The sequence below is a fragment of the Muntiacus reevesi genome, chromosome 5 (assembly GCF_963930625.1).
Source record: "Muntiacus reevesi chromosome 5, mMunRee1.1, whole genome shotgun sequence".
NCBI classification, from domain to species: domain Eukaryota; kingdom Metazoa; phylum Chordata; class Mammalia; order Artiodactyla; family Cervidae; genus Muntiacus; species Muntiacus reevesi.
In genome coordinates, this window is record NC_089253.1 from 18,591,604 (window position 1) to 18,604,203 (window position 12,600).

The 12,600-nt window shown below is 38.0% G+C and overlaps 1 protein-coding gene across 1 annotated transcript in view; it reads left to right on the plus strand.

The window, feature by feature from the left end:
- Positions 1 to 2,155: 2,155 nt before the first annotated feature.
- The window catches only part of LOC136169204 (glycerophosphodiester phosphodiesterase domain-containing protein 4-like), a 108,951-nt gene continuing 98,506 nt past the window's right edge, over positions 2,156 to 12,600 (plus strand). Inside the window, exons 1-2 of the mRNA XM_065937018.1 lie at positions 2,156 to 2,338; positions 6,888 to 6,991. Coding sequence (XP_065793090.1) covers positions 2,156 to 2,338; positions 6,888 to 6,991 — 287 coding nt within the window. The remainder of the gene's footprint in view (positions 2,339 to 6,887; positions 6,992 to 12,600) is intronic.

The following is a 12,600-nucleotide window of genomic DNA, read 5'->3' on the forward strand; positions in this document are numbered from 1 at the left end:
TCCACTATTTTGAGGCTCACCTTTAAGTTTGTTTGGCCAGACCATAGCAGCCTTTAATGTAGGCCTATTTTTTTTTTTTTTTTTGCACTGCTGAGGAAATACCCTTCTAAGTATGCTACCTGGTGCCACGTGCGAGGTTTTTCTGCTTTGGTGGAAACTATCCCCAGCCTTTTATGAGCCCTGGAAATTGACTCACACTTTTTTTTTTTACATTTATTTTTATTAGTTGGAGGCTAATTACTTTACAGTATTGTAGTGGTTTTTGCCATACATTGACATGAACCAGCCATGGATTTACACGTGCTTCCCCATCCCGATCCCTCCTCCCGCCTCCCTCCCCACCCCATCCCTCTGGGTCTTCCCAGTGCACCAGCCCTGAGCACTTGTCTCATGCATCCAACCTGGGCTGGTGATCTGTTTCACCTTGATAGTATACTTGTTTCAATGCTATTCTCTCAGAACATCCCACCCTCGCCTTCTCCCCCAGAGTCCAAATTACTCAGCCATTAAAAAGAATTCATTTGAATCAGTTCTAATGAGATGGATGAAACTGGAGCCCATAATACAGAGTGAAGTAAGCCAGAAAGATAAAGACTAATACAGTATACTAACACATATATATGGAATTTTAAAAGATGGTAACAATAACCCTATATACAAAACAGAAAAAGAGACACAGATGTACAGAACAGACTTTTGGACTCACACTTTTTTGTGTGTGGTTCGCTCCCTACTCTCAGATAAGTTCTTTTAAAGCATGTATTGATTAGTATTCAGTTGGAGACACAGGAGAACACTAGTCTCCCTAAACTCCTGTTTCTTTTTGCTCAGTCTGGGATACTGCCAGGCTCTACTACGTACCCACACCTAGCGCTTTACCCTGGAAAGTAAGTGAGATTTTAAGTGAGACATTCATGACATTCACTTCCTTTGTTTTCCTTCTATCGAGGATTGCTCTCCTTCACTGCTTATTGTATGCTATCTGAAACCTATTTCATATTTTGCAGTTTTTAAAATCATTTAATGTGGGCAATTTACTCTAGCCCTTGTTATTCCATTTTGGCCAGATGTGAGCATTCAGACGTTGTGTTCTTAGCTACAACATTAGAGTGTCTTTCACAAAAAACAAAGTGGAGCATAACGAAGTTTCCAAGACTGTCGTCTGGGATCAACTCTAAGATTTTTTATCACTTGATTTAATTTTTTCTTTCTTTCCCCCAATTCCACACATTCTCTGTAAGTTCCTTTGTATGAGAATTTTATCCTGTCACAGGGGGATGAGGAAATGTGGTAGTGACAGCTAGATGTCTTTCAATATCTGGTTTTCCTTTTTTTCCCCCCACTGGTAAGAAAACACCTGTTAGTGAAATGTCATGTCCAATTTCTTGAAATATCCTTAAAGTAAAGTGGAGCTCCCTTCTTTGGTCTTTTCTCCTTCCTGCTAGTTGGAATTTGAAGTGATAGTTATAGTTTGAGCATCCATTTTGTACCCCGAGAAGGAGCCATGTGCTGTAATGGAAGAGCAAACTGGAAGATGTCTCAGTTCTAATAACATTGGGAAGCCACATACCACATAATTTGTTTATACCATTTTTGGGCAAATTTTTGTGGCAAAAGCAAAAATAAACTTGTCTAATTTCAGCCATTGCTGTTCTGAATAGTTTATCATTTTTGATTGAGGCTCTCAAAAAGCCATATGTGAGAGAAGAGAATGATAAGGAAAAGGCATGTGCGTGCCTGAGTAACTTATTGGCCAAGGATTGTATTTTTTCATATACTTCACCCATGCCTTTAAGTTCTAAAGGTACTTCAAGACCACACTACAGTTTTAAAAGCACATTCGTATCTATTATCTAATTTGATATTTTTAACATCTATTAGTTGGCTAGTGCAGAGAATATGGTACCATTTCAGAGGTAAGAAATTTAAACATTGAATAATGTGATGTGTGCAATAAACACTAAACTAGTTCATGGGAAAGAGAGGGTGAAGCTGTATTCCTCGACACCAAATCCAGTGCATCTTCCTAGATAGAACTTTTGAAAGATGTATCTATTGTTGATAGAATATTCTGTAGAATTGTGGGGTAGGAAATGTTTGAAGGAGCTCCTGGGTTCTGACTATTTTATTTACCTTTCCAGTAAAAGGGTGAACCATGGATAACATTGACAGGACTGAGACTGAGAATGAGGAGACAGGAAGATGGAAAAAATTTAATTCATGGATTAAACGCAAATTCAACTATGAATGCTATATGACTTTCCTTAATGGCTGCTACAGCTGCAAGTGGGAAGCCCAGCAGAAGAAAGCTAGACGACCACTCTGCTGCTGCTCTTTGGTACAGGGAGATGGGCGGGGGGAGACAGATCACACTTTCTTTTGCCTCGAGAGAAGTGCTGTAATTGTGTCTGTGTGTATGCCTACATGCATCATGTGTAATGGGTCAAAAATAACTTTATTTAGAAGGTGAAAGGTGATCAGAATTGGATAGCTAAAGAATAGAGAATGGCAGAAGAAATGGTATCAGAGGAGGAATCAAAGGGCTTAGTATAAGGTGTGTTTTAGGTAGAACAGAGGATAAGGAGGGAGAAGTGATGCGAAGTGAAGCTAGAGATGGAGGCAGGACAGATGTTGTATGGTTTTAAGAATTTGATTTCTGCCATGTAAGCAGTAAAGAGTCCCTAGAGATTTTAAGATGTTGAGAAGCACAGTAGTGTGTTCAGTGAAAAATGAATTTCCATTGTTGAATTTATGCATACATGGCAATAAACAGTAAGTGATCAGATGGAAAAAATGTTTTAACCAAATTATGAAGTGTCTTTATGTCAAACTGAAATATTAGAAATTTATCCTGATGACAGTGCGGAGACTTTGAACATTTTTAAATGAATGGCAACAATAAAAATCAAAATAAGAAAATGGATTTATTCATCAGGTTTGTTGAATGTGTGCCACAGTGAATAAGACCATTAAGGCTTCTAACCCCCCTCCATGTCACAATCTAGTGGGATGAGTTAGGCAGTAAACGGTAATGAAGAAAGATGGTTTTGGCGAGAGAGAAGAGCTCTGAAGATAATACATAGGAAAATGTATTAGGTGATGGGAACGTGGTTACAGAAGACTGCTTTGAGACAATGTCATGTGAGCAGTCTGTTAAGAAGACGTGGGGGCCAGCCATGTATATGTATAGGGGCAACAAATTTCAGGCAGAGGAACCAAGAAATGTGAAACTCTTGAGGTAGGAACAGATTTGGTCATGTTCTAGAAACAGAAAGAAAACCAGTGTGGCTAGAGTTCAGAAATGGCATCAGTTGGTAGAATGAGTGGAGGTCAAGAATGGGCAAGGCTTGACCATGTAGAATCTTTGGGCCTTGGCAGGTAGTTTGGATGATATTCTCATATAGTAGAAAGCTCTGGAAGAGTTGTGAACAGGGGATTGACTTTATCTGATACATGTTTTTAGAAGGACACACAAGTTTTGTGTAGAGAGTATCAGTTTAGTTCAGTCACTCAGTCATGTCTGACTCTTTGCGACCCCATAGACTGCAGCACAACTGGTCTCCCTGTCCATCACCAACTCCTGGGGTTTACTGAAACTCATGTCCATGGAGTTGGTGATGCCATCCAACCATCTCATCCTCTGTCATCCCCTTCTCCCCCCGCCTTCAAACTTTCCCAGCATCGGGGTCTTTTCAAATGAGTCAGTTCTTCGCATCAGGTGGCCAAAGTATTGGAGTTTCACCTTTAGCATCAGTCCTTCCAATGAATATTCAGAACTGATTTCCTTTAGGATTGACTGGTTGGATCTCCTTACAGTCCAAGGGCCTCTCAAGAGTCTTCTCCAAAACCACAGTTCAAAATCATCAATTCTTCAGCTCTCAGCTTTCTTCATAGTCCAACTCTCACATTCATACATGACTACTGGAAAAACCATAGCTTTGACAGATGGACCTTTGTTGGCAAAGTAATGTCTCTGCTTTTTAATAGGCTGGTCATAGCTTTTCTTCCAAGGAGCAAGTATCTTTTAATTTCATGGCTGCAGTCACCATCTGCAGTGATTTTGGAGCCCAAAAAGATAAAATCTCTCACTGTTTCCATTGTTACCCATCTATTTGCCATGAAGGGATGGGACCAGGTGATATGATGTTATTTTTTTCAGTGTTGAGTATTAAGCCAGCTTTTTCACTCTCCTCTTTCACCTTCATCAAGAGGCTCTTTAGTTCCTCTTTGCTTTCTGTCATAAGGGTGGTGTCATCTACATATCTGAAGTTTTTGATATTTCTCCCGTCAATCTTGGTTCCAGCTTGTGCTTCATCCAGCCCAGCATTTTGCATGATGTACTCTGCATTTAAGTTAAATAAGCAGGGTGACAATATACAGGCTTGATGTACTGCATTCCCAATTTGGAACCAGTCCATTGTTCCATGTTTGGTTTTAACTGTTTTCCTGACCTGCATACAGGTCTCTGGAGGTGGGTGAAGTGGTCTGGTATTCCTAACACTTTAAGAATTTTCCACAGTTTCTTGTGATCCACACACTCAAAGTCTTTAGCATAGGCAATGAAGCAGAAGCAGATGTTTTTCTGGAACTCTCTTGCTTTTTTGATGATCCCACAGATTTTGACATTTTGACCTCTGGTTCCTCTGCCTTTTCTAAATCCAGCTTGAACATCTGGAAGTTCTCAGTTTGCATACAGTTGAAGCCTAGTTTGGAGAATTTTGAGCGTTACTTTACTAGAGTGTGGAATGAGTGCAATTGTGCAGTAGTTTGAACATTCTTTGTCATTGCCTTTCTTTGGGATTGGAATGAAAACTGATCTTTTCCAGTCCTATGGCCACTGCTGAGTTTTCCAGATTTGCTGGCATATTGGGTACAGCACTTTAACAGCATCCGGTTTTAGGATTTGAAATAGCTTAGCTGGAATTCCATCACCTCCACTAGCTTTGTTTGTAGTGATGTTTCCTAAAGCCCACTTGACTTCGTATTCCAGGATATCTGGCTCTGGGTGAGTGATCACAGCATTGTGTTTATCTGGGTCATGAAGGTCTTTTTAGTGTAGTTCTTCTGTGTATTCTTGCCACCTCTTCTCTATATCTTCTGCTTCTTTTAGGTCCATCCCATTGCTGTCCTTCATTGTGCCCATCTTTACATGAAATGTTCCCTTTGCATCTTTAATTTTCTTAACGAGACTCTAGTCTTTACCATTCTATTTTTTCTTCTATTTCTTTACACTGATCACTTAGGAAGTCTTTCTTATCTCTCCTTGCTATTCTTTGGAACTCTGCATTCAGATGGGTATATCTTTCCTTTTCTCCTTTGCCTTTCACTTCTCTTCTTTTCTCAGCTATTTGTAAGTCCTCCTCAGACAACCATTTTGTCTTTTTGCACTTCTTCTTCCTGGGGATGTTTTTGATAACTGCCTCCTGTACCTACATCCATAGTTCTTCAGGCACTCTGAAGAACTACAGCCAGTCCCTCCCATCAGGAAGCTACCACAAGCCTCTTTTCCTCACCCATCAGAGGGGAGACAGAATGAAAACCACAATCCCAGAAAACTAACCAAGCAGATCACATGGGTCACAACATTTCTAACTCAATAAAACTATGAGCCATGCCGTGTAGGGCCATGCAAGACAGATGGGCCATGGTGGGGATTTCTGACAAAATGTAGTCCACTGGAGAAGGGAATGGAAAACCACTTCAGCATTCTTGCCTTGAGAACCCCATGAACAGTATTAAAAGGCAAAAATATATGACACTGAAAGATGAACTCCTAGGTTGGTAGGTGCCCAATATGCTATTGGCGAAGAGTGGAGAAAGCTCCAGAAGGAATTAAGAGACTGAGCCAAAGTGGAAATAACACCCCGTTGCCAATATGTCTGGTGGTGAAAATAAAGTCTGATGCTGTAAAGAACAATATTGCGTAGGAACCTAGAGTGTTTGGTCCATAAATCAAGGTAAATTGGAAGTGCTCAAACAGGAGATGACAAGAGTGAACATCGACATTTTAGGAATCAGTGAACTAAAATGGACTGGAATGGGCGAATTTAATTCAGATGACCATTATATCTACTACTGTAGGCAAGAATCCCTTAGAAGAAATGGAGTCACCCCCTCATAGTCAACAAAAGATTCCAAAATTCAGTACTTGGGTACAGGCTCAAAAATGACAGAATGACCTCTGTTTGTTTTCAAGGCAAACCATTCAGTATCTCACTAATCCAAGCCCATGCCCCAACCACTAATGCTGAAGAAGCTGAACAGTTCTATGAAGACCTACACGACCTAGAACTCACAGCAAAAAAAGATGTCCTATTCATCATAGGGAACTGGAATGCAAAAGTAGGAAGTCAGGAGATACCTGGAGTAACTGACAGGTTTGGCCTTGAAGTTCAAAATGAAGCAGGGCAAAGGCTAACAGAGTTTTGCCAAGAGAATGCACTGGTCCTAGCAGACACCCTCTTCCAACAACACAAGAGAAGACTCTACACATGGACATCACCAGATGGTCAATACTGAAATCAGATTGATTATATTCTTTGCAGCCAAAAATGGTGAAACTCTATACAGTCAGCAAAAACAAGACCGGGAACTGACTGTAGTTTAGATCATGAACTCCTTATGGCAAAATTTAGACTTAAATTGAAGAAAGTAGGGAAAACCACTACATCATTAAGGTAGGACCTAAATCAAATCCCTTATGATTTTAATGTTATAAATAGACTTCTACAAAATTCCACAGGGGTAAAAGAATACAGTGGTCTCTCCAGCCTGTGGAGGGTAATGCTGCACTGTAACTATATAGACCTTTGGGGAGTATAAACAGATGTTGCTGAGGTACCATTGATAAATGGAGCTAAATGAGACCTCCTCCTTTCTCTTTCCAGAGAGAGCGATTATTTTACCCTTGGCTGGTTGTGTCATTTTGCTTGTCTACACTTTTACTTTTCACATGGATAGAAACTTCAAATGAATACAATGGCTTTGACTGGTGAGTTTCACTCTTTGTATTTTCATTTGTGTAAGGGCTCTTTGGTCTAATAGTCACATGGATCTTACTTCAGACCAAAAGAATCTGGTGACATAAGAGGGAGGGTGGACAAAGTTGGATTTTTTGCATCTGCTGGATGGGAGGCCTGACTCTGGGGAAGCTTAAGCATGCTCAGCACCTTCAGCTACTGTACCTCCCTTCCCTGCTCACTCTCACTCTTAGACCAAATCTGGCTCAGCGGGAAGCTTTCTCTGAGCTTCCAGTGCCCCCCGCCCTTCTATTCAGATGACTCCGTTGTTCCTCAGCCTCTTTTGCCTGCATTTACTGATGCCTACACCTACTGATGCCTACACCAGTTAGTCCTCATGATCTTGGTCCATGAACCCTGATGTCTGTGCCTCACCTCCAGCCTCTACTTCTTCCTTCTGTCCTCACTGGGTTCCCTAAGACTCTGGAGACAGAAACAGTGTCCCATCTCACCACGTTTGTAGCCCAGTTCCTACTCTGGACTGCTCCTAGTTCTTCCCATTTTTCTGGCCTGACTGATATATCATATCCATTAGTTGGTCTTTGAGGGAAAAGGGGGTATCTTTTAGTGTGAGGCTTTTAAAAAATGTAATATAGTTTATTTTTTCCTTCATAGAAGTAAAGTATGGTTTGTTATTTTAAATATTAAGAAATGTAGAAAAGTAGATAATACCGTCTTATTCTTGAGTAGCAATCACTTGGTATACTTCCCAGTCTTTTTCCCTATGCTTATTTTTATATTATGTTCATACCATATATATAATTTAAATTTTTTCTCTCATTTAAAATAGTTGTACACGTTTTGACAAATTATTAAAACTCTTAATGATAATCACTTTAAATGGTTTTAAAGTGTTTCCTGATATGAAGGTAGTGTAGTGTACTTACTTAACCGCTTTTTATTGTTAGGCTTTATGACTAATTTTCTGTTTTTATAAAATAAGAGTGAAGAGAAATCTTTGTGTTCTGACTTACAGTCTTATAGGAAATTCCCACAAGTGGCATTATTCAGTCAAGAAGAATAAACACTATTAGAATTCAATGTGTCTGTTACCAAAGCATTTCTCAAAAGATAGTACAGTTTCCATTCACAATAGAAGTATTTGACTTTCTGTTTTAACCCTCCATTGACAGCATTGACTATTTTAATTTTGAATTGTTTTTATTAATTTTATTAATTAAATTTGTTTTATTTTAATTATTTACCAGGTATCAAAACTTGTTTCTTTAGTAACTTATTTTCTTTTTAGTTCTCTCTGTTTGCATATATTTATCTTGTGGAATCAAATTTTCTTTTATATGCATTCTTTATTTAGAGATAAGTTCTAAATTTCTCCACAATATTGGAACTAAGAAATGTTTCATTTCTTTATAAAATTTCCCTCAGTTTTAAAGAACTTTATATTGAGATGTAATTGAAATATAATGTTACATTTCTGTTAAGTATATATTATAGCATAATGATTTGCTATTTCCATGTATTGTGGAATGATCACCGCAGTAAGTCTGGTTAACATTCTTCATCACACATAATTTCAGTTTTTGTGTGTGATGGGAATTTTTAAGAAACTTTCTCCTAGTAACTTTCAAATATACAATACTGCATTTTTGACTATAGTCACCATGCCGTATGCATTTTATCCCCAGGGCATGTTTATTTTATAGTTGGAAGTTAATACCTTTTTATCCATCTTCACTCATTTGTCCACCTCTCAACCCTGTCCTCTGGCAACCCCCAATCTGTTCTCTGTGTCTATGAGTTAGTTTGGTTGGTTTGTTTTTATCTTTCATGTATAAGTGAGGTCATATGGTATTTATCTTTTTCCATCTGACTGATTTCAATTAGCATAGTGCTGCCAGGGTCTATCCATGTTGTCATAAAGGACACTTTTCATTTTTTTATATGACTGAATAATGCTCCCTTGTGGTATGTATGTGTAAGTATATACCACGTTTTTAAAATTAAGTCATCAGTGGACACTAAGGTTGCTTTCATGTCTTGGCTATTGTACATAGTGTTACAGAGGGTTTTAACTGATGGCCATACTGACTGGCCATGAGGTGATATCTCATTGTAGTTTTGAATTGCATTTTTCTAAAAAATAGCAGTGTTGAGCATCTTTTCATGTGTTTGTTGGCCAACTCTATTTCTTCTTTGGAGAAATGTCTGTTTAGGTCTTCTGCCCACTTTTTTATTTCATTGCTTGTTTCCTATTAAGATGCCATAAGTTGTTTATTTTGTAGATTAACCCCATGTCAGTCACATAATTTGCAAATATTTTCTCACATTCTGTGTGTTGTCTTTTCATTTTGTTAATGGTTTCCTTTGCTGTGCAAAAGATTTTGAGTTTAAGTAGGTTCCACTTGTTTAAAGACAAGGGTGCCCACTCTCACCGCTACTATTCAACATAGTTTTGGAAGTTTTGGCCACAGCAATCAGAGCAGAAAAAGAAGTAAAAGGAATCCAGATAGGAAAAGAAGAAGTGAAACTCTCGCTGTTGGCACATGACATGATCCTCTACATAGAAAACCCTAAAGACTCTACCAGAAAATTACTAGAGCTAATCAACGAATATAGTAAAGTTGCAGGATATAAAATTAACACACAGAAATCCCTTGCATTCCTATACACTAACAATGAAAAAACAGAAAGAGAAATTAAGGAAACAATACCATTCACCATTGCAACAAAAAGAATAAAATACTTAGGAATATATCTACCTAAAGAAACAAAAGACCTATACATAGAAAACTATAAAACACTGATGAAAGAAATCAAAGAGGAAACAAATAGATGGAGAAACATACCGTGTTCATGGATTGGAAGAATCAATATTGTCAAAATGGCTATACTACCCAAAGCAATCTATAGATTCAATGCAATCCCTATCAAGCTACCAACGGTATTTTTCACAGAACTAGAACAAATAATTTCACATTTTGTATGGAAATATAAAAACCTCGAATAGCCAAAGTAATCTTGAGAAAGAAGAATGGAACTGGAGGAATCAACCTGCCTGACTTCAGACTCTACTACAAAGCCACAGTCATCAAGACAGTATGGTACTGGCACAAAGACAGAAATATAGATCATTGGAACAAAATAGAAAGCCCAGAGATAAACCCACAAACCTATGGACACCTTATCTTCGACAAAGGAGGCAAGGATATACAATGGAAAAAAGACAACCTCTTTAACAAGACGTGCTGGGAAAACTGGTCAACCACTTGTAAAAGAATGAAACTAGAACACTTCCTAACACCATACACAAAAATAAACTCAAAATGGATTAAAGATCTAAATGTAAGACCAGAAACTATAAAACTCCTAGAGGAGAACATAGGCAAAACACTCTCCGATATGAATCACAGCAGGATCCTCTATGACCCACCTCCCAGAATATTGGAAATAAAAGTAAAAATAAATAAATGGGACCTAATGAAACTTAAAAGCTTTTGCACAACAAAGGAAACTATAAGCAAGGTGAAAAGACAGCCCTCAGATTGGGAGAAAATAATAGCAAATGAAGCAACAGACAAAGGATTAATCTCAAAAATATACAAGCAACTCCTGAAGCTCAATTCCAGAAAAATAAATGACCCAATCAAAAATTGGGCCAAAGAACTAAACAGACATTTCTCCAAAGAAGACATACAGATGGCTAACAAACACATGAAAAGATGCTCAACATCACTCATTATCAGAGAAATGCAAATCAAAACCACAATGAGGTACCATTACACGCCAGTCAGGATGGCTGCTATCCAAAAGTCTATAAGCAATAAATGCTGGAGAGGGTGTGGAGAAAAGGGAACCCTCTTACACTGTTGATGGGAATGCAAACTAGTACAGCCACTATGGAGAACAGTGTGGAGATTTCTTAAAAAACTGGAAATACAAGTGCCATATGACCCAGCAATCCCACTCCTGGGCATACACACTGAGGAAACCAGATCTGAAAGATACACGTGCACCCCAATGTTCATCGCAGCACTGTTTATAATAGCCAGGACATGGAAACAACCTAGATGTCCATCAGCAGATGAATGTATAAGGAAGCTATGGTACATATACACCATGGAATATTACTCAGCTGTTAAAAAGAATTCATTTGAATCAGTTCTAATGAGATGGATGAAACTGGAACCCATTATACAGAGTGAAGTAAGCCAGAAAGATAAAGAACATTGCAGCATACTAACACATATATATGGAATTTAGAAAGATGGTAATGATAACCCTATATGCAAAACAGTAAAAGAGACACAGATGTACAGAACAGACTTTTGGATTCTGTGGGAGAAGGTGAGGGTGGGATGTTTCGAGAGAACAGCATGTATATTATCTATGGTGAAACAGATCACCAGCCCAGGTGGGATGCATGAGACAAGTGCTCGGGCCTGGTGCATTGGGAAGACCCAGAGAAATGGGGTGGAGAGGGAGTGGGGGGCGGGATCGGGATGTGGAATACATGTAACTCCATGGCTGATTCATGTCAATGTATGACAAAACCCATTGCAATGTTGTGAAGTAATTAACCTCCAACTAATAAAAATAAATGAAAAAAAAAAATAGGTAGGTTCCACTTGTTTAATTTCTCCCCCCATTACTCTAGGAGATATATCAAAAAATATTTTGTTGCAACTTATGTGAAAGAGTGTTCTTACTTATTTTACTTTTGTGTATGGTGTTAAAGAATGTTCTCATCAGATTCTTTTTTTAATAGTAGCTGTCTAGTTTTTCCAGCACCATTTATTGAAGAGACTGTATTTTTTCCGTTGTATATTCTTGCCTTTTTGTCACACATTAGTTGAGCATAGGTGTGCAAGTTTACTTTTAGTTTTTCTATCCTGTTCCATTGATCTATATTTGTACCTTTGTGCCATACTGTTTTGATTACTGTAGTTTTCTAGTATAGTATGAAATAAGGAAGACTGATTCCTCCAGCTCTTTTTCTTTCCAAAGATTGCTTTGGCCATTCAGGGTCTTTGTGTTTCCATACAAGTTAAAATTTTTTTGTTCTAGTTCTGCGAAATATGCCATTGGTATTTTGATATGGATTGTACTGAATCTGTAGGTTGCCTTGGGTGTATAGTCATTTTAACTATATTGATTCTTCCAATCCAAGAACATGTTTTGTCTTTCCATCTTTGATTTCTTTCATCCGTGTCTTATGGTTTTTAGAGTACAGGTTTTTTGCCTCCTTAGGTAGGTTTTTTCCTAGGTATTTTATACTTTTGATGCTATGATAAATTAGTTTGTTTCTTAAATTTCTCTTTCTAATATTTTCATTGTTAATGTGTAGAAATGTAATGGAATTCTGTGTATTAATTTTGTATTCTGCAACTGTACCAAATTCATTGATGAGCTCTAGTAGCTTTCTGGCAGCATCTTTAGGATTTTCTACATATAGTATAATGTCATCTGCAAACAGTGACAGTTTTACTTATTCTTTTTCAGGTTGAATTTATTGCATTTCTTTATATCCTCTGAATGCCATGGCTAGGACTTCCAAAATTGAATAAAACTGGTGAGAGTGGACATTGTTTTATTGTTTGTGACATTAGAGGAAACAGCTTTT